This window comes from Microtus oregoni, unplaced genomic scaffold, assembly GCF_018167655.1.
Source record: "Microtus oregoni isolate MIOR12 unplaced genomic scaffold, Mior012 000012F_ref0000307, whole genome shotgun sequence".
Lineage (NCBI taxonomy): Eukaryota > Metazoa > Chordata > Mammalia > Rodentia > Cricetidae > Microtus > Microtus oregoni.
In genome coordinates, this window is record NW_024543071.1 from 30466624 (window position 1) to 30492513 (window position 25890).

Below are 25890 nucleotides of genomic sequence, written 5' to 3' on the forward strand. Positions count from 1 at the left end.
GGTTTAGTGGGTAAATTTCTTACTATGCAAACCTGACAACATGAATTCAGAATCCATGTTAAAAAACAAAACAAAACAAAACAAAAAAGGGGCTGGAGAGATGGCTCAGTGGTTAAAAGCACTGCCTGCTTGTCTAAAGGTCCTGAGTTCAATTCCCAGCAACCATATGGTGGTTTACAACCGTCTGTAATGAGATCTGGTGCCCTCTTCTGGCCTGCAAGCATGAATGTAGGCAGAATGCTGTACACACAATAAATAAATAAATCTTTAAAAACAAAACAAAAAAAAAACCCAAAACAAAACAAAAAAACAAAAAAAACCAAAAAGCCCTACACAGCAGTACATACCTCTGTAGTCTCATGGAGCCCCTACAAATATATGGGGGGAGGAGAGAGGAGACTCTGCAGAAGCACAGAACCCAGCTCTCCTGGCTTATGTAGTAATGAAAAGATGAACACACTGTCTCAAACAAGGCTGAAGGCAAGGGTCAATACTAGAGATTCCTTTGACTTTCACATGCACACCAAGGCACGTATATACCTGGATGTAAGTGTACGCACATACACACACCCCTTTATACTTTAGTCTTATTTAAAATTATATTTTGAAATCAATATGTTTTAGGCCTATTTAGGGAAAAATAGCTATAATACTTTTGTAATGCTACTTTTATAACATATAAGGAAATGTGGTCATTTGGCAAGCTTCAGCTCTTCAAAATGAAATATATACACAGTAGAGAAAATATGACCATTAATTCATAAACACTACCATAAGACATGCCTTCCTCTCTAAAATTAAGATCACTATTTCTTCTCCCCTTATAAGGAGAACTATTACCTGTAAGATAATAAGGTAAGAAGCAGCTGTATCCAAATCCTGCGCCATCAAACATTCCTCGAATAAGTCCTTAGGGTTTCCAACTGCTGCAAAAAGGTAATTCCACAGAGCATATTCAGTCTTCCTGGCACAGTGCACGACTGTCTGAAGGAAAAGGGGGAACTCGGTGATAAACTTCGCCACGGTGGGAAGCAGGGGGTCGGGAATGGGCTCCCGTGAGGTAGCTTCTTCTTCCAGCACTTCATGGAGCATGAGCTCCAGCACGTGCGGGAAGTAAGGTAATGCAGCACAGGACTGAGCCAGGAGCAGTGCTTGCTCTCCAAGGTTCCTGACCAGAAGCTGACGGAGGATATGATGGAGGTAGATCTGAGAGGTTCTCTCCACAACACAGAAAGGGAAGAGCACCTCCAGCTGCTCCCTAGCGCTGTTCCGTGTATACAAAGAATCGTAGAGTAAAGTGTCATTGACAGCACCAAGCACCAATGCGTCTTCAAACAGCACGGCCAGGGGGTAAATGTTGATGTGGAAAGGCAGCATGATCCGCTGGGACAAGAAAGAGTGGGGCTTGCGGTGATCCCTTGGAAAGAGGGGGAGCCAAACTTTCATCCCTGCACCACCGCAGCTCAGCCAGAGGGCCTCCAGAAGGTGACGTTTTTGCTTATTTGCTCGACAGGTAGTCCAGACATTTTCCACGGACTGGGCTAGTACAACCGGAGGACAAAATGGCAGCTGAAGGAAGAGACACAAGAATTGCTGGGTTTGGATTTCCTATTAAACTTGTAGGTTCTAAGTTCATAGGTACTAGCTTTGTAGACTTTAAGAATTAGTTTTTTTGTTGTTGTTGTTGTTTAAGTAGGGATATTTATTTAGAATTAGAGATAATAACAGCAGTAATCTTTCAAAGGATATGCATTGAACTCTAAAAACCCTTGAATACCAATCTCTAATGAAATTTACAAATACGCACCTAAGCAGTGGCCTCTGGAAAGTGAGACACTTTCTTATTTTAGGACTTGCCCTTCACTTATCTCTTAGCGCAGTTTTAAGATGAATTTTACATTTTACATATTTTCTTAGTTTCTAATTACAACACACTGCTCTGCCCTTACATTCTTCTACTCATAAAGCTTAAGTTCCTAACTTCACAGGGCTGGAAATGCCTTACACTTTTACTCACGAGTTTCCTTTGGTTAGGGTTACTGTCCTTTTCCCGGATTTGAGGGCCTGACCTATCCCTCTGCATCATGATAAGCTGTCCTGCAAGGTTCAGCATTATGCTCTCTGCATCACGAGCCTGAAATTTCAGAAGAGAAACTCATCAATACTAATGTTTAGACATGTTCTTGGCATTTCCTCGCCACCTAGTAAAATGTAAAGGTTAAACAAGCAAACAGCAGTTACTGGGGTTACACTCTGTACAGCCACTCTGCTAGACTCTGTAGGAATATAAATTTCCTGGCTAATGACCAATGAGCGCAGAACTGAATTATTCTGGAAAAACTAAGAGAACTTCAGAATCTCACAAAAAATTAGAGGTTATTTCAGTAATCTAGCTGGCATCACTAGGGAAGGTTTAAAAGGATATGGAGAGACATGGAAGGTCAGGAAGACACATAACAGGAAAAGGGCTGGTATTCTAACTTAAGCATTAAATATAAGTGAATATGGAGCTAGGGCAGATCCACTGGGAAAACTGAGAAGGGTGTCCTGGCTGAATGGCAACAGATCTTCAAGGGAAACGTGGCAAGTCAAGCAAAAGGGCAGCAGAGCATAAGCCAGCACACACGCCTCTCAAATGAGCATCACTAAAATACCCTCTTTAGTCAGGATGAACTGGTATACTGACTTCAGGAATAAGGAACTAGTCTGCCATTTTTTATTGCCATAAAAAATAAAAAAATGTTCAATCAAATGCCAGAGTAAAGAGCCTACAGTTATTACTGTAAACTGCACCACCTTGCTTAGACAAGGACACAGCAGAGTGCGAAACACTGCTGTAAACCAACTATCAGATAAATCAAGGATTTTTACCTGTAAAGGAGAAGACTATCTTACCTAAAATAGTGATCAAAGTTTACTGTTGACGTAGGTATGAAAGAAAAAAATAGAAAAAACATGTCTGAACCAAAGATGGCTTCAAGGCACAAGATTTAAGTGAGTTATTGGAAAAACTGAGGTTGGTGCTGGAGTGACAGCCTCAGTGCCTAGGAATATTTCCTGCTTACAGGGGACCTGAGTTCCATTCCCAGCACCACGCTGGCTGCTCTCAATGGCTTGTAAATCCAGCTCCGGGGGAGTCAGTTCCCTCTTCTGAATTCCTCCAGCACCTGCACTCATATGCACACACACACACATGAAACACATAATAACAAATAATAAATCTCTTTTGTAAAGTTGAGGACATCAACAAGGAGGAAAATCAGGGAAGGGCAAATGAATTTCTTTCCCCCCACTCACCCCCACTAAGCTGGAAAGAACATAAGATTTCCAAATAGAGCCGGGCGGTGGTGGCGCACGCCTTTAATCCCAGCACTCGGGAGGCAGAGGCAGGCGGATCTCTGTGAGTTCGAGGCCAGCCTGGTCTATAAGAGCTAGTTCCAGGACAGGAACCAAAAAAGCTACGGAGAAACCCTGTCTAGAAAAAAAAAAAAAAGGGATTTCCAAATAGAAAAGTGTATGACAGCTGAGCAGACCTGAAGATACTAAGGCTGGAAAGCTGAAGAGGACCCGGGAAGAGAGGGCTAATCTGCTGCTGTGTGCTGTCTCAGATGCTGATCCCTGCTGGCTCCGTCAGGTCCATTTAGGACTCAAAGGCAAAGAGTCAGTTGCACTATGTAAATCTAGTTTTATAATACTTAAAGTTCATGGTTGTATATGAATGGGCAAGCTGCAGATGTAGCCTCACACTTGCCTAGAATGTGCAAGAAGGGGAGGGGGCAACGTTAAGCCTTGGATGCCCATCATAAAAAATGAGACTCTTCTACTAACATGCAGGAAGGAGACTGAAAACAGAATTTAAAAGTTCTCTGGGAACCATAAAGGCCACACCCTCAGAAAATAGATAAATATAGTTAAGTGACAGGGAAAAGAACAACAAATATGCACACGTAAATGAAGACACCGTGGCTGACTGGGCGTTCACATGTGGATAAGCTCCACAAACATTTCTGAAGACCTTGAAAGGACTTACTAGAATTTACTATAATATGACTAACTTTCATAACGGGCCTTGTGCACACTAGGTAAATGCTCTACCACTGAGCCATATATCTAGCTCCTCATTTTTTTTTTTTTTCTCCCCAAGACAGGGTTTCTCTGTAGCTTTGGAGCCTGTCCTGAAACTCGCTCCATAGACCAGGCTGACCAGGCTGATTTCGAACTCAGAGATACATCTGTCTCTGCCTCCGAAGTGCTCGGATTAAAGGCGTGTGCCACCACTGCTTGGCACTTCCTCATTTGATTTTAAGATAGTAGATTTCACCACTATCTTTTACATACTTCTTTAGAAGAATATATGTGTCTTTTCTTCAAAAAGTGGCTATTATTACTAAACAGTTTTAATATTTTTATTGACATTATTACAAGTGATTATATTAATACAGGCAACTTCACGAGTTCTCAGAAAAACACAAGCTAACTGCTCAAAATTCTAAGTGTGGGAAGGTCAAAACACCCTCTTGCCCTAGAAGCTTCCTAGCAGACAATCCTGCATGGGAGTCTATGGAGTTTTTTGGTTGTGAGCCCAGCTGAGCCATCTCTCCATCCAGGAGTTTGTGGTTTTAACAGGGACCTTACACTCTCCTGAGAGGCACCTGACTACTAATCAGTCTCATCATTTGTTTTTAAAGATGGGGATTAATAAAGCAAGACTTGTTTTTGTGCTGTGACCTCAGGCTAACTCTTTTTACATTTCAACTTTTTAATTTGCTCTTTACTAAGATAAACATTTCTTTGTGAAGTCCTCTTAAATTGTTGTACCCCTTACTAATGACACTTGATCACCACTATATCTGGCTTATACAAAGTCTTTTACTGGGGCTGGAGATATGGCTCAGTGGTTAAGGGCACTGACTGCTCTTCCAGAGGACCCGGGTTCAATTCCCAGCACCCACATGGCAGCTCACAACTGTCTGAAGATCCATTTGCAGGGGAATCTGACACATTCACACCAATGCACATAAAATAAAGTTGAATAAACCATTAAAAAAACAAAACAAAACACAAAGTCTTTTCTTTCTAAATTTGTTAAGGTATTTTAAAGCAAAAACTATGCTATCTATTCTGATATTAAAAGGTATTCATTCCCAGTATTCATATTCTCTCTCTCTCTCTCTCTCTCTCTCCCTCCCTCCCTCCTGCTTGTAGACCAAGATGTGAGCTCTCAGCTGCTGTTCAGTGGCTTTTTAACTTCACTTCACCAGAGACTCAAATCTGCTAGAACTATAAGCCCAACAGGAAAAGAAAAAAAAAAAAAACCCGAGACGGCAAAAGTCATACTTTCTTAATAAATGCAGCTTGCTGACACTGCACTGGGTGGCTCATTTACAGCTAATATGAACTGATAGCCTTCTTCTGCGCGGTATAACTTTGCTAATTCTTTATCTCTATCATTTCTAAGACTGGAAGATGATTCTAGACAATTTAATTAGGTTCAATGTTTTTGGTGAAAAGTTTTCATATGAACTTCCTATCGTACTGCTTTAGGAAGCACACAACATGTTTCTTCCCAACTTTTAATGATACATTGGTGTCTAAGGCTTGGGTATGAGGTAAAGTTTCATCTAATAATGATCACTGCTGAATCAGTTAGTTTCTTGAGACATAAAATGGTCTCTTTAATTCTTACATTTTCCAAAAATCTTAGTGGGAATTGTGTGAAACAGGACTAGCTGGTTACTATGATAGAGCTTACAGAAGGAATGGCAGCTGTGTTGTAAGGAAGAAAGCAACTTATTAAGTTCAAGAGGGAGACCAGAACAGTTAATAAAGAATAAGTATGACATCGTTGGTGATATGGGTGTGAGACTAATTGGCATGCAGATGTAATGTTTCATAGAGATGTATAAGGAGAGAAGAGAATGACAATGATTTGCAACTATTTTAGAGGTTCTCATGTAGACAGTTGTTTTTATTATTTGTTATTCCACATAATAGAGAAATAAGTAGGCTATTCCCAATGAGAATTCTTATAATGGCTGATAACAATTTTAACTACAGTGGAAAGAGGCTCTCTAATACAGCAGCTAAACTCTCCATAATTTTATGAGAATGCTAAAGTTTAATGTTAGAAGAACCTAAGTTAGAAGAAAAAGATGGATTGAGTAGATAAGAGATGACAAATCTACATATTAAGAATTTTCCAGGGCTGGAGAGATGGTTCAGGGGTTAGGAGTACTGGCTGGTCTTCCAGAGGACCTGGATTCAATTCCCAGCACCCATAGGCAGTTCACAACCGGGGAACTGACACCTTCACATCAATGCATATAAAGTTAAATAAATCATTGAAAAAAATAAAAAGAATTTCCCTTTGATAACAGGTGAAACTGCTGCGGTAGCAGAAGTAGTCCTGGAATAGTTAATGATTGCACCCTAGGTGTTGGCAGCACCACTGTATACCTGGTTCCTACACCCACCAACTATGGGATCTATTTTGTCTCCCTCATAAAAGCAATGAGTTCTCCACATCCAAAATTCATTTTACTTCTTTCCATCTCCCCTTCCCTTCCTGTGCTCAAGCCACTGACACTGTAAAACCCCTCCGACTGATTATACAGATTGATTATATCAGATTTCTAGTATATTTCTACTACTTCAGAGTAGTTCATATATGTGTAATTACTTGTTTAATGTTGACCAGAAACTGGTCTGTTTGGCTTGCCACTAAGACTCAGCATCTTCATGCAAGGTACATTGTAGACACTGACCATGAATCTGCTGAACAAATAAACAGACCCTAACACTGAAGACCGAAGTGTAGACACTGACCATGAATCTGCTGAACAAATAAACAGACCTAACACTGAAGACCGAAACGCACTGGTACCTGCTGTGGCATTTTCAAGGTGATTCCGTTCTCTGTACTCACTGACGTCAGTGTGACAGACACTACCAGGAAAGGGTGAGGAATGTACCGTGACATTGAAACCTCCTGAAGAACCTCAACACTAGCCGAGGTATTCGAGCTGGAAAAAAAGAAAGTTCATAGTTCAACAATGTTCATATACTTTTTTCCTCCTTTCAGCTGCTACACACACACATACTTTATGTCTACAGCAGACCCAAATGTCTTCTCCCTATTGTCCTCTCTTCCCTAAATATTCTTCCGCCAGGATTATTAAAGTTGAGAGAGCCAAGGAACATATACAGGAATAAGACAAAAAAGGCAGTAAAGCACTGGAAAGCAGGAAAAACAAAACTACAACACAAATAGAGTCCTGAAAACCAACAGCAGGGAAATTATATGAATAGAAATACCTTGGGAGTTGCGGTTGGGGGGAACAGGGACAACTATTTGGTTGTGAAATGACAGAAGTTTAACTACTGAAATAGTAATGTCTTAGTTTTTTATCTTTGCATTACTAATCTATCACAGTACTTCAGCAAATACATGATTCATGTCCTTATTAAACAAGTATACTTCTAAGAACAAAACAAAACAAAACACCAAAAAAAAAAAAACCAACCAACCAAACAAACAAAAAAAAAACCCAAAACCCAAGAGGTCTGGCCTCCATGCTGTATGCTGACTTAATATCAGACTACAGGAAATAAAGCAGGATTTCAGCTTTGGTGCTGCAGACAACAACATCTACGGCTTTCTAAGGATGTTTCCTTAACTTTCTCCAAGTGTCTGAAAAGAAGAATAGTTATTACTATACTAATTACTAATAAATTGGGAAAAACGTATCTAAGATTTATCTCAGCTCAAAGTATATGCCCACCCCAACCCTGGCCAATAACACAGGAAGACAAGCTCAAGCATTTAGTACAGGTACTTTTTTCTTCACTCTCTACATAAATACAACCAAAACTCTTTACAATGAAACAACATAGGAGGATGGAGAAAGGTTTTTAGAAAACACAATAGAGGAAACATAAACAGGAACAAAAGTGACTCATGTCATGATAAAACTTACCCATCGAATTTTTTTTCAATACTGTAAAGGCATATTGAACAGTCTGCTCTAAACACTACCACCATGTCTCGGAAGACACTAAGCAGTAATGTTTCCACTGGTGCTTTGGTGACATGAGCAAAGGCATTGTCCAGATTTGATGTTCGCAGGTAGATTCTGAGCTGGAGGAGGGGGAGTTATAGACAGACATATATATGTAACAATAGTTACCAAGAATGTGTGGTATCAGTCATATTTTCATCTACAGATCACCCCTCAACGCCAACTCACTTTAAAGTAATAGAAGTTAAAAGAATTACTAATGACTTGGCAAAAAATGAATAATGTTTTATTTTGGCTAGCTAATTCTTTATAAATAACCAAAGATAATGTGATCAAGAGTAAATGTAATATTATGAAAGCATGTTTCAGATCTGTGTACTCAAGCCTGACTAGAGAATATCATTTCCTCAAAACCATATAAATTAATTAAGTTCTTCTTAAGAACAGTCATTCTTATATATTTTTTGCTTTTATAATGTTTTATTACCAATCTTTATAGATTACCTACTTGCTAAAAGGTTATCCTTTTTAGGTTTATTTATTTTTTGAGATAGGATATTTATCTCAGAATAGACTTGAGCTCATAATCCTTCTGTCTCAGCCTTTGGATGCTATGATATAAAAGGTTATCTTATAAATTCAAATTGTTACCTTAAAAAAACATAAATAACTTAAAACAGTAATACAGTAATTCCACTATTAAAATATGATAAATTATTGGAATAAAATGCTGTCCAGGTTTTAATGGATTATTGTCTACCTGAAATTAAATCCTGCTTAGCTCCAAAATTAAAAATCTATTATTTCTGAGGAGAAAAAAATAAGTTACCTCTTCTTGACGGTCACTTAAGTTATAACATGCAAGGACCATAAAGTCATTCCACCAGGCTAAGCCACCAGTCACAATCATATTTTGCTCCTTAAAAGAAAATTTTAAGATGTATTTAATTATGTTACCCAAAATTTCAATAAAGTAACAAAATACTCTTAGAAAGCTCAGATTATTTCTGACTCATTCTCTCTTGCCTAAATTTATTTCTACATTATTAATAATGCACCATGTTCTATCTTTAAAAAACAAACATTCCTACAAAGAAATACCTGTGTCATTCACAGTATCTCAATACCAGATAGCATCATTAATCCTGCATCTAAAACAACTTGATTTAACTTCCGACTTTATTCTTCATCAGATGAGTGCCTGAATCCTAATCTTTTAGCAAATGGTAGTACTAGTGTCATAACTGGATTGATAATAAAAGCACTTTAAAGTACTTGGGACACAAAAGACACCTACTTTATTTTTCCTCATTTCTTCCCATTTGACTCTCATAATATCTAACTCATTATCCCTCTGACCTTCCATGCCACCTGTCATACCAATGCACATATCACACAGAGAATGATCTCTAACTTTGTAGACATTTAGTTTCACCACATCTGATAACTCAATCTTAAAGATAATATTAAACCCTAATCTAAACAATTATTGTTACTAATCTTTTTTTCTTCTTTTCATGTCTATGTGCCTCCCAAGTGTTATGTAGGCACATGTGTATAGGTGTGGGTGTTGGGGTGTGTGTGCATATGGACCAGGGTTTGATGTCTGAAATCCTCTTTGATGGCTCTTCTACCTTTATTCTTTAAGGCAGCATCTCTCAACCAAAGCCAGAGCTGGCTTGTAGGACTGGTTTTTCCAGGCTGTTTGATTCAGGGATCCCTTATGTCTCTCTCCCAAGGATGGCATTGCAGGTAACTTGCCATTTCCGCTCATGACCTAAATGACCTGTGGGGATTTGAACTGAGAGTCCCTTGCTCATATAGAAAACACAATGGCTAAATCATCTCCCAGCATTTGTCAAAAAAAGAAAAGCCAACAATCTCAACTGAACTCAATCTCAAATTATCACCTATTTTATCAAAACTGACTTATTGGCAATAATCAAATGTCATGTCTCTCCCCACTTCTCTGTGCTTTACAGCTGATCTGTTATTCTTTTTTAGGCTCTGTATCTTGAAATGTATTTTTAGATTTTTTTTTAACAAAAAAACAAGACTAACCTGAGTAATGTTTCCAAAAAGTTTCCATTTTTTGGTGAGTAAAGAGTAATGTGCAAACCCAAACTTGCCAGCCACGGCGATGTTCTGTCCGAGTTTATCAATAGCTGAAAACTGTTTAAAAAAAAATTAAAACCTCTTTCCTACAAATATATATACTTTACTAGGTACAAAAAGTACTTAATAAAATGTAAGACAAAGAAAGTACTAATAAATGTTTGCTCAGTGATTTAAATATAAAATGCTAAGTTAAAAACTCAAGTATCGATACCTATATTTGACAAAGTGTAGAGGCAATCCACTAGCAGTACACAGCAGATCAAGCACTAAAATTTCCCTCTTAGAAATCCACAAGGGCTCAACTCCCAGAATGGCTACTACAACACCAACAAAATAACAACTCACCCGTATAGGCCAATTGCTTTCTAGATAGGTGCTGGAAATCTAGAGAAAATAACATATCAGTCTGGTGAGACTTAGGAAATATACTTCAACTGACAGCATTAACTTAGCACAGCATGAAATTCGGCTTCTTGCATAATGTTTAAGGTGTTAAGTAGTGGCTTTAGTAGCAGAGCTCTTTGAATTGAGCATTTGTTTATGAACCTATATTTCACATGTTCTATCTTAATAATTTCAAGCTTTTAGACCACACTTCCTCCCTCCACCACAGCGCTGCTTGTTTCTGATATTAAACTCAATACAAACTGACAACAAGCGTGTGTGATGGCAGCCAAACTGCAGGCAATAGTTTCTGTCTGCCCATGCAGACCACCCCCAGATCAACGACAGCTTGAGCCAAGGGTTTTGTTTTTTACTGGAAATCTTTATTACTTTTATACTGTGGTGATTAAAAAAGCAATGCATATAAAACCAGTCAATGTAAGAACAAACAAAAATCTGCTGCTTGAGAATGGCAACTGGCTTATTTTTATCTTACCTATTTTCTTTTTATATTTATTTATTATGTATACAACATTCTGTCTGTGTGTATGCCTGCAGGCCAGAAGAGGGCACCAGACCCCATTACAGATGGTTGTGAGCCCCCATGTGGTTGCTGGGAATTGAACTCAGGACCTTTAGAAGAGCAGGCAATGCTCTTAACCACTGAGCCATCTCTCCAGACCCCCTACCTATTTTTTTTATCCTGCTTCTTAAGATGCATCTACAAGCCTGTATGGACATGCTTAAGTTACTATTTATTTATCTCTTAGGCTGTTCAACCTTATCGATCCACAAGAACCTTTATATAATTCAGATATTAAGTCTTCTCAAGCATCAGTGGTAAATACAGTTTTCCACGATATCTAGCTTTACCTTCATTTATGGTGTCATTTTATCAGTGCCGTGAAACTTTCAAACTTAGAGAAAATTTTGTGGGTTATTAAGGTGGAGTAAGTTTAACTCTACAGACTCTTCTGTCTCTCCTAACCTACGAATTAGCTTTCCTGAGCAGCTGGAGAAGTGGAGTGTAAATTAACAGAAAAACTGAACAACGCAAGAGTCTTCTGTTCCTGGAATAAGAAAAGCTTCAATTTATTGAAATTTATTTTAATTTGACTCAAGAAACTGGATACATATTGAAAAACAAATCCAAATCAGAAAGTCACAAATAACCAAATCCTTAAGACTGAGTAAAGATAAGAGAATCAAGCAACAGCCGTCTCCCCAGAGCACTGCTTCACTCCAGATTGTTAACTCATAAAGCACTAGAATGCAGTGACCCAGGACATCAACCTAAAAATACAACTAAATTCATAGATTTCAAACTCACACAAGAATGTAACAGGTGTACCAGAGAAAGCAGCTCATTACCAATGACACTGGGTAAAATAACTAAAATTCAAAGAAACCTACACTCTCCAAACTTCGATTTTTTTTTCACTAATTCCTATGACATGTGATATGTCAGCTAGCACATCACTGCAAAAGTGATTCCAGCATAAAGGCTCAGTAAAAACTTATCAGATTATCACATTCTAATGCATATCTCTACAAAAAAATCTATTCTTTTAAATTTCAAAAGTCTATGACATACTACAAATTACAAATGATGTATTTTCATAACTCAAATATAAGTTGAAATTAATAGGCTTTTTAATTTTGTCTGAATATTTTATGACTAGAACAAAGTATACATTTTTTTCCTGGTGTCACCTTGTTTGATCTATGTGCCATGTGAACTTTGTCTTGTACACTTAATGCTGTGTATAGAAACAGTGGACAGAATAGGCAGCTAATAATATTAAACACACTTGAGTCATAAAGCTAGGGCACAGGAGTCATGCCACATCACTGGGAGATGGTGCTAAAGTACAGATCGGAGTATCTCATTATTCTTATCACAGGGTTTTCCAGTCTCTCCTAAATGGAAACTAACTGCTTTCCTTTTATCCTGCTAAACTCTGTCTTCAGCCTAGACTAGTTTTGTCTAATTAGTGAAACTAAAAGATTCAATTAGATCTTCGCCCAAACCCACATCTTCCACACCTGATAAAACTAGGTGAATGTGAGCAAATCACTTATACACAAAATAGCCTTTATAATTCACTACCTACCGACCTCTCAATGAAGTGCCTGATATTTACTTCCCACATTTTGTGACAGATAATCTTTCAAAATAGTTACAGCCATGTTAAATATAAAATCAATATCCTTAGAACACTAATAAAGACCTTAGAGACCAAAGTTTACATTATACAAAACACTCAACATTAGAAGGAACAGAGCCACAACTAAAAGGCTTTTGCTTTTTAATTTCACATTGTGTTCCAGTACTTTATAAATTTGTAACTTAGAAAACTAAATTAAAAAAAAAATACATCGAAAAAGGCACTGTCTATTCTGTCAGCTATTACCTTTGCTTCTAACGTGTGTATGCATTTGGTTTGGTTAGAGAACCTTCTAATCTGGAAGTTAAGTTGTACAAAACAGAAGACTTGAACAAAACAAAAATAAAAATAGTTTAGTATTCCAGACAATGAACAGAAAGCACAGAATCAGCTGGAGCTTATTTGATGAACTCTAAATTATATAGTAAACACACAAAGTAGAAATCATACAAACAAATCAACTTTAACGGAGAATGTGTTCTTATCCTACAAGAGAGGATAAGTGGGAAGGGGAATGAAACCATGCCCCTAGTTTCTCCAAGGAGTCCACATGGGTGGCTAAGAAGCTTAGAAGGCAAAGCATTAGCACTATATAAACACTACCCAGAAAGATCACTGTCACTCTGCATTCAACTGCCAGGCTCCAGTGTTAGCAGGCAAAGAGCAAGGCAACTCTAATTAAAAAAAAAAAAAAAAAAAAAAGGCCACAAAGGCAAATTATAAGTTTCAGTATAAGGACAATGGTAATTATATGATTCAACATTCAGTACCTAGCTTTTTAAAGCACATTAGATTTTTTTTAGACTTTAATGTAGGCTGTTTCAAAAGGCCAGGTTGACCAGTACTCCTTTGTGTGATGCTCGGTGAGTCATGTTAATAACTTCCTGAGCTTTGGTTTCCTCATGTACAGATCCAATCGGGCTATATGACCTCTAAAATACCTCCAGCTCTAAAAATTCTATGAAATTTAAAATTGAAATTCTAAAATGTCTTGGGAGCACAACTGTGACATTTTTATTTATATTAGTTTTTAAAAGGTTTTTGTTGTTGTTGTTTTTCCCTCATTTCCTCATCAGAGTTTATAAGGAATAAAGTTTTAGCATTTTTACCATTCTTGTTTTGTGAACTACTTGTTTACCCTTATGGTAAATAAATTAATCATTTAACAAATATTTTACCAAAACTATATTATCTTTATTCAAAGCTAAAAGAACAGAATGAATGAGGAAATGAAGAGGCCTAGGTAAATCCACACTTGGAAAGCTTGTCTGCAGACATGAGCTGAGCTGGCAATCAGAGGCCAAGGATCCTGCTGCTGCCCGCAGTTCTGGAGTCAGCACTATGTGCTTACTCAGTAGAATGCTTCATGGATGCTAAGAATCACTGAATTTTTGAGCTGGAAGGAAATTCAATTTTGTTATTGCCTGATGGATTTTTTAGTTCCAGACCTACCTTCTTTGATCCTCTGCTCTACTTGGCTCTCTGGTAACACAGACCTGGCTAGGCAGAACTGGCATTGATGCTAGGTCAGTGTAGAATGAATAGTTCAAAGTATGGGGAAATGAAAATAGCAGAGAAATGGCTATAGGAGAGAAGGGAGCAGTGGAAAAATTTAGTCAAGGAAGTAGTTGATGCAGTTTTATATTTAAAAATTGTTACTAATTATAAAATGGTATGTACATTGTTTGATTCCATGAGTTTATTTATGTATGTTAAATACATTTTCTTTTAGTGCACACTATAAGTCAACTGTTGGAACTATTCCTCCTTTAACCCTTCATAGAGTGATCATTTTTCTGTCTTTTAATTATCTTCATTCAAAATCAACTGAAAATAACATGAGAGCTGAAGAAAACTAGTAAGATATAAGCAGAGAAGAGGTAAAGAATTATGGAAATAGAGATTGATTAAAAGAAGCTAGTGTGGTGGTGTATGTGGATGGTCCCAGCATTCGGGAGGCCGAGACAAGAGAATCGTGAATTCCAGACCAACTACACAGCAAGATCCTATTGCAAAAGGAAAGAAAAGGAAAAATAAAAACCAAAAAATAAACTGACTACAAGAAACGAATCCAAGAATAGGCTCTGATACGTTTTAGTATGAAAAGAAGAAAGAAAATGTTTAGGACTTTGAAAGTATGCATACAAATTTCTTTCAAGAAATTTCAGTTTACTCAATGTACCAAATTAATCTTAACTGGCATAAAAATCAGAATTAATGCATATCAAATATCAACCTGTCAGAAACTAAAAGAACCTGCTAGCTTAAATGTGGTGTCAGGATGAGGCCATAATTTGGAAAAACATCAAATAATAATAAAATTATGAACATTAAGTTTCTCAAATGTTCAAAAGCTTGCAATTTGGGTCTATTGTTAAGTGATTAAGCACTATAAATATAAAGTCAGCTCTACTGGGTACTGGTCAAATCACTACTTTCCATGCAATGGATATTCTTTAGGCTATGCAAATTCATAGAGCTAGATTAAGCAACACAGAGGCTCAAAGTAAAATAAAATTATCTTCACTGAGGGGAAAAGAAATAAACTTCTAGTTCTTGATCCTATTAATGATGAGGATATACTCCCTATCAAATGGAAAGGAAAAAAGGCAAGGAAAAACATAAAATAAAAGCAATGAGAGAGATACAGTAATAAAAATAATTAAAAACTGGTCTCAAGTGATAATATTACCAATGAAAGAGTCAGTAAATGAACACTGACCTGGACAACATGCCAATGTCGATGTCCAAGTAAAGTGCTTAACCCCTGAGACTCCAGACCTCCATCTGCAAATGGGTTCTTTCCCCGACTGGGCATATGATCAGCGCGTGCTGAAGAACTCTTCGAATTCTGGGTTTGTGAGGCTTCTCCACAGTTCAAGTATAAGCGATCTTCTCCCTGAAGCAACACCTGTTCTTGGTTACTCTAGACAGAGAAAGAGGGCAAAAGGGAAAATAAAAATACCAGCATTAGGTAGGGACAATTAAGTAAAATGCTGCTTTAATTTTATTGTTGAACATGTACCATATCACAATATTGGTTTTCTTCAGATGACAGAATCTACATAATATCTCATATATTACATTTAGAAAAGTCAATATTTTAGTGATTTTTAGTGTTAATGAGATTTTCATACAGTGTGTTTTGCTAATGCCCAGGCTTACAAATGTTTGAATAGTACCTTTCATTAGCAATCCTAAATGCTGATACTCTGAGAACTACACCTGAAAAACTACATGTAAGTACACAATGTTTACAATTGACTATGTTAGTTTCTATGGATATTCAGACAAATGCAACAACTTCTGATTTTAATTAATTATGCCCTGATTTTCAATTAGAGGGCCAGAGTTCTCAAGGTGGGAAGATTTCTTATATTCAAATCAGACAGTGGTATCCTAACCCTTCCTATTTAGTCCAAAATGTAATCAAGGGTACTTTGTTTTGTGTAAGAGTGTGTATGTGTACGTATATGTGTTTCCATGTATGTACATTCCTGTGGTGATCCAAGGTTGACTTCAGGTCTCTTCCTCAAGAGCTCTTCTCCACCTTATACGCTGAAGCAAGATCTCTTGGTGAACCCAATTTTACTTGGACTAGGCAGACTAGCCTGCTTGCTCTTGAATCTCCATCCCTATCTCCTCCCTGCTGGATTACAGACAGGCTGACATGCCCACCAGGTTTTTATGTAGGTTCTGGGGATTCAAAATCCATTCCTCATTTACCCACTCACTGAGCCATCTCCCCAGCCTGTGGAGGAGCAGGAAATATACTTTATCCTTATTTTTTTGGGGGGGTGGTGGTGGGGGGGTATCCTTAATTTTCAACTACAGTATAGAGTTCTGAGATCTGGGTTATTTTCACATTAATTTTTAATGTGTTATAAATTTTAAGTAACTGGTTATATCAAACATTTTTAAAAAGCTATTAATAATAGTTAGAGATATGCACTCATAGCATATAACTGTAGCATATTAAAATATGTAATCACATAATATATATTAATTCAGAGAAATAAACATAAAAAGTTTATACTACATTTTGAAATATTTATTACAAGTATTGCAAAATATTTATATTGTTATTTGGGGAAATGTTTTCCAAAGCAGGCTTTTAGACATTTTCTTCAAAGACTTTCTTAAAATTTACAGCTGAATAAGGAATATTGCTTTTTAAATTACAACTACATTTTTGTGCCAGATGTGATGACAACCTAAGTCCTGGCGTCCTAATTTACTCTTTGTTTTAAAGCCTTTATTTCATGTATGAAAACAGATTTTTTTTTTTTGTGGTATGTGTGTGATTATGTGCTCACATGTGGAAGTCAAGTAAAAGTCTTCCTCAATCACTGTCCACCTTATGTTTTGACACAGGTCCATCACCGAACCTGCAGCTGAGAGCTGAAATTACAGGCGCACTGCCATGCTCAGCTTAGGGCCTCATGCACTGAGTGAAGCGAACATTTTACCAACTAAGCCATCCCCCAGCCAACTACAATGTTTTATGGGTTTTTTGTTTGCTTGTTTGTTTTTTAAATCCTGTGGAGTCTCTAGTAACATTTCCAAGTAGTATCTAAATGGACACACTTTGGATAATCTTACTCAGATAAAGATTAAATTATTCAAGTTATCTTAAATATAAATACTGCTTCTTTAGGACTGCTTGTGGCACTTTTTAAAAAAAATAAAATGAAAAAATTCAAAACATGTTCAGAAAATGTTCAGATTATGGCATAAATTTTATAGAAATACATGAACCACAGAAAGTATACAAGGAAGGTATAGTTGATTTAGAAATATATTCAAATCATTAAAAGGGGTCTAAAATTCTGTTAAAAGGCACTAAAAAAAACCAAACCAAACAAACAACCCCCCACAGTTTTAATTACTTACCATACAAGGGTTTACAGTGAGTACACTCTTGATGAACTGAAATAGCAAAATGCTGGACTGTTTAACTATACTCCTGAGGTCTGACTCAATTTCAGTGTGCTGAGAACCAAATCCACTGATTACCCATAAGTGATAGCCTTCTGCACCCCAGCTCTTGAAGAAATAAGAGAAAAAAAAGTCAAAGCAACAAAAAGTTATTTTTATCTTATTTATAATAACTTCAGTTAAATATTGAAACCATGAAAAATAACCAGAGACAAGAATCACACCCAGGGCTACAAAGGTCAAAGCGCTAGATGTGGAATTATGAGAAGCTGCATTTGACCCCAGAACCTGCACAATGGTGGAAAGAACTAACTGTAATGTTGTCCTCTGGTAGTCACATGGTAGCATGCCCACATATACAGACATCCTGCACACAGACACACAAAATAAATTATAAAAAAATCAAAACCAATGATTCTTAGCTGTCAAGTACACCTTATCTATGTCTAGAGGAAACCACCACCATTGCCCTCTACTTAGAATGATAAGACACTAACTCACGTTCTCAGCTTCAATTTCAGGGTTCCAATTCTAAAAATCCTTCCGTAACATCTCAATTTAATTTACCTGCTTCTCAAGTACAAAGAAATTCTTCCGGAAGACAGCTCTGTATGACCAGAAGCTCAGTGAGGAAGCATCTACCACAGATGCAGCTTTGGAAACAGCAGAGAGCACTGGATTGGAAGCTGTGACATTGGTGTTTTCATTCCAGCCTGACCTTTGGTCACAACCTATCTGGTTCCTCTAGATAAAGATTTCTTTGGTTGTGAAGTGTACAGTGAAAAGATTTAAATGTATTTCTCCAAGCCCACTCAGAATTAATATTCTATAACTAGATTCCATCATAGTATTTTTCAAGATAGTAATTTATCTTTAATCCAAAAAATGGTGAGTGAGGGTCAGACTGCTGCAAATTGTTAAAAACTTAATAATTGTTTATTTCATATGTGTATATGTATACCTGTATAAGTAGAGTATATGTACAGGTACACATGGAGGCAAGAGGTGATCTTTGATTTCCTATTCTATTGCTTTCTCTTTATTCCTTTGAGTCAGGGTTTCTTTGAACCTGGAGCTAACTAAATGCTTCTTCAGTTTGTGGATAAAATATCAACTTAGTGAACCTCTGATAATAACACTTGATGCATGATATTCAAAGGCGCTGGCTGGTAGTTTCAAAAATATTATACTGAAAACTTACAATTGTGTGCCTATATATTAGGTGTGCGAAGGTGTGTACATGCATGCATGTGTGGACATGTGCACGTGCATATGTGTAAGTCAGAAGATGTCATTCATCAGAAGCCATCTACCTTATTTTTTGAGACAAAATCACTCCAGTGGCAAGGGGATTATAAGGTCAAGGCTAGTCCTGGCCTATATAGTTTGAGGCTGAATGTTGGTTATATAGCAAGAAGCCCTATCTTCTTTCTTTCTTTCCTTTCTTTTTTCTTTTTCTTTCTTTCTTTCTTTTTTTTTTTTTTTTTTTTTTTGTTCTGAGACAGGATTTCTCTGTAGCTTTGGAGCCTATGCTAGAACTAGCTCTTGTAGACCAGGCTGGCCTTGAACTCACAAAGATCTGCCTGCTTCTACTTCCCAAGTGCTAGGATTAAAGGTGTGTAATACCATCACCTAGTAAACCCCTTCTTAAACACACAAATTAATAAACTTCACCAAAAATGAACTATAGGAAAAAATCTGCAGAGATAAAAATGCTTTCTGATTTTATGAATTCACTGTGAGGAAAAGGGAAAAAGCAATGATTTTTATAGGCTATACCTGTTTGTAAGTAGAAAGTACTTACCATAGAATGGATCTTAAGGGGCTCTTTTTTGGTACCATCAGACCTGTAACTGAAACAGAACAGAAACTTCTCTTGATCATCTTCCAATTACACACAACACAGATACCACTTAGCTTCAGCTTAAAAATAAACAAACCGAATTTGCTCCTTTAAAACAGAAATACATAATAGTGGATGAAAATGAAACGCTCATGCATTATTACATATTTCTATTTTAAGGAGCCTCGATTCTGCATCCTGAATGCTGGGATTAAAGGTGTGTGCTACACTACCAAGATCAGCAGTCCATCTTATATTTTAACATGAGGTCATATACACAACTGAGCTCAAAAAAGGAAGTGTATTTTCCCTAGTGTTTGGTCTCAGTAAGTAATTTTATTGAATCAACTGTCAGTTTAGAAGGGTAAATGTTTGGAGAATTAACATATACTCAACAAATTAAATCTGAATTTCACAAAATGTTTTGGTATAAGGATAAAATAAGAATAGATGGACTAGAGATCATGTTAAGTGAAATATAAACACACTCAGAGAGATTATCCCGTTTTCTCTCATATGCAGAATCTATATATAGGACATGATAGTAAGAGGAGACTATGATGGTGTAATAGTGGTCCTGGAAGAAAGAAGAGAAGGGGAAATGAGAGAAGGCAATGGGTGTTAGTGCATCTAAAACTTGTATCTTTCTGTAAACTCAAAGAATTCTTGTAATAAGATTCACCTCAAGCAGGTCAGATGCATCCCTACCTTCCTAAGCAGCCTAAGCCGGCGTCCCCCCTTTCCCTGATCTTGACACCCAATTTCCTTAATTACCAGGACCTTAAAAAAAAATTTTTTTTTCCCCCTAAACTTAACCTTGTCCTCTGCTCTGCCAATATCTTGCCAGGTTCAAGAGGCACCAGATGGTTCCACATAACCTGGCCAGCAGTGAGACAATCGGCTACCCTAGGATGTGACTAAAACCCCAGCTTTCTCAGCCCCCCCCCCCCAAGATGGTCAATGCCCATATCATCAAGAAGCAGTTTTGAGAACCTGGTGGCCCCATCCCTGTCCCACTTGCTATCCCCTTTAATTTCCTCACCTTTTTATAATAAGGAAAATATGGGAATGCTAGGATTCAGGCATTATGCGGGCCCCTGTCACCTGGCAGGATGCATTCAGGCAGAATGTTGGCCAGGTAAGGGTCCTTTCCAAGTCTGTATGCAAGTGCAAAAGGTCTCTTTAAGAGACAAGCTCCACCCATTCTCAGTCCCTTCCCACTGTTCTTCTGAAGAGGCAAGCTGGTCTCTGCTTCTCTCTCTCTTCTCTTTTTTTTATGTTCTCTTTCCGTTAATAAAAACCCCTCCATGTGAGTTCCGTCACATGGCATCAAATACTGCATGTTTCTATGTGTTCAGTCTAGATTTAAATACAAATACATGGTGTGAAGGAAGAGGGAGCTATTTGGTGAAAAGAAGGGAAAATACGGGCGAAGTGCACTGATGCCTACATGTGAACATGTACACAATAAGCTCTACTGTTTTGTATGCTACTAAAAAAATGTCTTAAGGGTGAATTTTTTCTTCAAGGTAGCTCTAAGCACTGTATTTCTGAATATATGAGCTGCTCAGAAAACAATGGGTTATTTATCTAAAGTTTCTCTTTGTTCACTCACGCAAAGTCTCCTCCAAGGGTACAAATCAGCTGGGCTCCAAACACACTCCATAGAGAAAGACCTCCATATTCCCAGGTTACTATTACAGCACTATTGTCAGGAGACCATCTAATCAATTTAACAGCTCCTGTCTTGTTCCAAATGTCTGTGAAAAGATAGTAAGAAGGGTTAAAAAGATTGCTCAGAAATACTTAGTACTTTTTACAAGCTGTATGTTCAAATCTGAACAAGCTGAACGGCATGGACTACATGGATTCCAAGATGAGTCCTGTTCATGGAGGGTACTGAAAATAAAGGCACCAGCCTTTGTCTGATCTATGTGAACAACCTCAGAATGCAGGTGAACTGTAGGGAGTGAAGGCTAGTTTTGCCATGATTATCTTGAATAACTACCACTGTGTAATAATCTTCAAAGTTGTCAGACCAGCTTCTGCAAAATGGGGATAAGGTTGCAGAAACATTCTCCTCAGAGAAAAATACACATAAGTCTTTTGCATAGTGTGTGTGATAAAAATGAATGCTGGGAGTGAATATCTGTTTTTGTAGTACATCAAATAACATCCATTATGATTCTTCACACCGAAACAAGTATGATGTTGAACATCCCAAAATACTGGGACAAAGTTGTTTCTCTCTGAGAATCTATCATTACTGGTGACTCACATAGCATGTAAGGGTCAGGAGATAAAGTTCAGAGCATGCCCACACGAGGAAAACTAGTAAAGATACACGGTAATGCCAAGATTATACAGGCTGTATCCATGGTACAAAGGAGAAAAAGAGATGTCATGTAGATGAGCCAGGGAAATTTTCCTTAGTTCATCATTACATAGAACAGTAAACCAAAGTCTCATGACAATCCTTAGTCACATAACAACTCAGTCCTCACTCTTACAATTTGTGTAATTAATGTGGTTGAAAGAAACAAACCCCTTATGTTATACTATCTTATCATCTGTAAATAGCGAAAGTTTGACTTCCTCCTTTTCAATTTGTATCCCCTTGATCTCCTTTTGTTGTCTTATTGCTCTAGCTAGACTTCAAAAACTATGTTGAATAGATATGGAGAGAGTGGACAGTCTTGTCTTATTCCTGATTATAGTGGAATCACTTTGAGTTTCTCTCCATTTAATTTGATGGTGGCTGTTGGCTTGCTGTATATTGTTTTTTATTATGTTTAGAAATGTTCCTCGTAACCCTGATCTTTCCAAGACCTTTATTACAAAAGGGTGTTGGAGTTTATTGAATGCTTTTTTAGCATTTAATGAGATGATCATATGGCTTTTTTCTTTCAGTTTATTTATATGGTAGATTACATTGATAAATTTTCGTATGATGAACCGCCTCTGCATCTCTAGGATGAAGCTGACTTGATCGTAGTGGATGATTTCTGATGTATTCTTGGATTTGGTTTGCCAGCATTTTATTGATTTTTTGCATCAATGTTCATAAGGCAGATTGGCTTGTAATTCTCTTTCTTGAAACTGATGAAAAAGAAACTTGTCCTGGTTTTGCTGCCACACCTCAGACTGTAAGAATTTTACTCTAGTATGTAACAAATGCACTTCTAACACAGGAGAGGCATTAGCCTGTGGTTTAAGACATGAGCAGAGAATACAGACTGACATGGCACAGCAGGAAACACAAGGCCCACGTGCAGACCCTAAGCAAGGGCCCGCCCTAAAACAAACGAGTCATTTCTTAGATGCTGCATGGTGAATTGAACTGAAAATAGGTTTATACTAAAAAAAACTAATGTGTATATGCATGCGTGTGTATAAATGATAGAGAGAATGAGTTGCTACATTTGCCAATGGAGAAGAGGCTGCCAAGATTTTTAGAGTTGAAGAACCTAAGCTAAGAGAAAGAAACACCAGCTAGTAAGTCTTCCATTTGAGTCTACCAGAATAAGATATGAAATAAAATCATAGATTAACTCATACTATGATACTTGAGGACTTACTGCTAAAATCAGGTGTAGAAGACATAGCCAAGAACCCACATACTCCCAAAAACTAAGAAAAAAAAGTTTAAAAAAAATTTAGTTTTAGTTGTAACTAAATGACTTCTATTTTATTATCACTTATTTTTAAGGTTTTGGTTATTTTAATTGTGTTGTTTATAGAACACGCTGTGACAGTTCAATACATTCATACACCCTGTGATGATCAAACGAAAGTGGATTCATCTTCACTGTCAGCTTGACTACATCACTGTGGGAACACACCCCTGGGTATATGTGAGGGTGTTTCCAGAAAGGACTCCTTGAGGAGAATGGGTCGTAAGTACCATCCTATCAGCTGGAGATCTGGACCGAATAAAAATAGCAAGTTAAACATCAGAACTCATCTCTCTCTACTTCTTGACAACAGGCACACTGTAGCCAGTGCTGCCTCTCATGTTCCTGCCACCATGCTCTTGTCGTCATGACATGCTGTACCCCTTAAACTGTAAGCCAAAATAAACACTTTTTTTTAATCAAAAATATTTTATGTGTATGGGTGTTTTGCCAACACGCAATGGACCACTTTGATTTCTAATGCCTGTAGAAACCAGCTGCTGAAATTACAGATTGTTGTGAGCTGCCATTAGGGTGCTGAGAATCAAACCAAGTCCTGGCCAAGAGCAGTTGGTGCTCTTAACTGCTGAGACATCTTTCCAGCCCTCAAATCGTCCTTTCTTGAGTTGCTTTTGTAAGGCATTTTGTCACAGCAATGAGACAAGTAACTAACATACGGGGTATCTCTTCTTATGCCTAATTTATAAGTAAAACTTTACTGCATGTGTAAGGGAGAAACAGTACACAGAATTCAGTATTCGCCATGGTGTCAGCCATCCACTGCTTGCAGGTGTGGCAGTGTTGGAATGGAACCTCACAGATCAAGAGAGACATTATAGATACTCACCAGGATACTGTTTCGCTGTAAGCTCTAATTTATGAGATAGCAGCATGGCTCCAGTGGTGTTATCTATTGTATAAACTTGCACAGAACCACTGTAAAAACAACACTTTTAGTGAAAAATGACAAAAATGAATAGAAACAGCATTATCATGGGAATCTATGCTCTAGTGAAAGGTGTACAAAGTAGAAAAACATTTTGTAAATAATTAGTAGTCACCTCATCTGAACAAACGCAGAGATTACAGTCTAGTCATCCCTTTCCTCTTGAAATCCCTGACATTTTCCAGGAAACACATACACTGTTCACTATACTACTGTATATAACTGCAAATAGTAAAAACAACCTTAACACATAGCAACATGAGGAAGGAAAATTAAACTGGTATATTCATACAGTACCATATCTATAACAATGAAAGAATGAACTTTAACAATATGTTAATATATGGGCAGCAAATACATGTGTGTGTTCCACACAGACACCCTCCTCTTCAACTTGCTTTAGGAGACAAACATAATTTTGCATACCATGAACATAAATTTTTCCCTTCTTTTTTGCCCCCCACACACCCATTTTAAAGGAATTTACTAAGACTGATCTATATGTGTTTGTAGGCCAGGCTATAATCAACATCCTCAAATCCTTGATCCTCTCAACCTCCTGAATGCTAGGATCATAAACATGTGTCACAGTGTTCAAGTTTCAATTTTGTTTGAAAACTCTCCATTACATGAATTACAACAAAAAACTGATTTTATATGTGAGCTTTAAAAATATTCACTAAATAAAACTACATATTCATATAAGAGAATATAAACACAGATATCCTAAAGGATTAACAATTAAGAATCTAAATTTAAACTTATTTATTCTTTTTTATTTGTATTTCAATTTCTACAGTTTGAAACACTTTTACAAACTAAAATGTTCAACCTTTGAAATCTGTTCTTTACCTTTGTTTCAAAATAATAAAACATCTTTATATTTTATACTAAGATGACTGATAATTATGGCAGGCACAACCAAGTCCCTAAGTATGTTGAGATATCTTAAGCTTAACTTAGAGTCAAAGTCCCTATCTATCTTACCTTGCACAACCAAATGCCATAAGTCGGTACTTGTTATTTACTGCTACACATGTCCCATCAATAACATCTTGTGGCCAAACTCCATGAAGTTGCTACAACAAGAAAAACTTGAAGTTTAAAAAGTGTTCCCCTAACCTTTATAGTCCAGATAATTCTCATTCAATAAAGGTTCAGTTTAACAAGGTATCATTTGGTTTCACCTGCGTAAGACATCTCTCACAAAGACTATCATCTAAGTATTTTCTCCCAAGAAGCATAAGGTAGTGAATACAAAGAAAAAAATGGAAGGCATTAGCAAATTTTAGAAGTTGAGAAGCACACAAATAGTAAAGAATGCTTAAAAATCGCTTACTTTACACAAAATTCCTGGGAATTTGGGTGTCACTAAAAGAATGGTAGAGGTGGTTCAAAGTCTAGGTAAGAAGACTAGGGTCCTTTCTGAGCACATTCCCATTGTGAATAGCCAACAAAGACCCAACTTCTACCTAATAGAAAACTGAACATTTTTCCTTTGAGAAAAACTGAACATCAAAGAAAAGTCCAAGTTTACTCCTTGAACCTGATAGTTTTTAACACTTCCAAAACTCAAATATCAGAGTATCAGGGAAGTCAGGTAAACATATCCTCTGGAGGGGACTCTAGAACTCTTTTATAAGGAACCCTGGAGACACAAAGTGGAGAAAGAAAGGCGTAGAATAAAAGAGAAGCGGGGAGGACCCCCATAAAGATATAACCTAGTTAACAAACCCCACAATGGAGATCATATAACAAAATCTAACAAAACAGAGAATGATTCATTTTTATTTTGGGTCTT

The 25890-nt window shown here is 37.2% G+C and overlaps 2 protein-coding genes across 5 annotated transcripts in view; one reads left to right on the forward strand and one right to left on the reverse strand.

Annotated features, from left to right (window-relative positions):
- The window catches only part of Ermp1 (endoplasmic reticulum metallopeptidase 1), a 78681-nt gene that overhangs the window by 44905 nt on the left and 7886 nt on the right, over nt 1-25890 (forward strand). The window contains exon 16 of one of the 2 annotated variants that reach the window (XM_041661237.1): nt 5206-5296. The exons of the other annotated variant lie outside the window; for it this stretch is intronic. Coding sequence (XP_041517171.1) covers nt 5206-5217 — 12 coding nt within the window. The 3' untranslated portion in view covers nt 5218-5296. Of the gene's footprint in view, nt 1-5205; nt 5297-25890 lie in introns of those variants that run through there. 2 annotated transcript variants of the gene reach the window in all.
- Nucleotides 1-25890, reverse strand: part of Ric1 (RIC1 homolog, RAB6A GEF complex partner 1) — a 94317-nt gene that overhangs the window by 9908 nt on the left and 58519 nt on the right. For 2 of the 3 annotated variants that reach the window (XM_041661231.1, XM_041661233.1), the window contains 13 exons: nt 25077-25168; nt 23991-24079; nt 21085-21229; nt 19431-19479; nt 17582-17734; nt 15411-15614; nt 10482-10520; nt 10080-10190; nt 8848-8937; nt 7977-8137; nt 6884-7022; nt 2006-2134; nt 841-1569 (listed from right to left, as the gene is read on the reverse strand). In XM_041661231.1, the coding sequence (XP_041517165.1) occupies nt 841-1569; nt 2006-2134; nt 6884-7022; nt 7977-8137; nt 8848-8937; nt 10080-10190; nt 10482-10520; nt 15411-15614; nt 17582-17734; nt 19431-19479; nt 21085-21229; nt 23991-24079; nt 25077-25168 (2130 nt within the window). The remainder of the gene's footprint in view (nt 1-840; nt 1570-2005; nt 2135-6883; nt 7023-7976; nt 8138-8847; nt 8938-10079; nt 10191-10481; nt 10521-15410; nt 15615-17581; nt 17735-19430; nt 19480-21084; nt 21230-23990; nt 24080-25076; nt 25169-25890) is intronic. The other variant, XM_041661232.1, reaches the window with a different exon arrangement.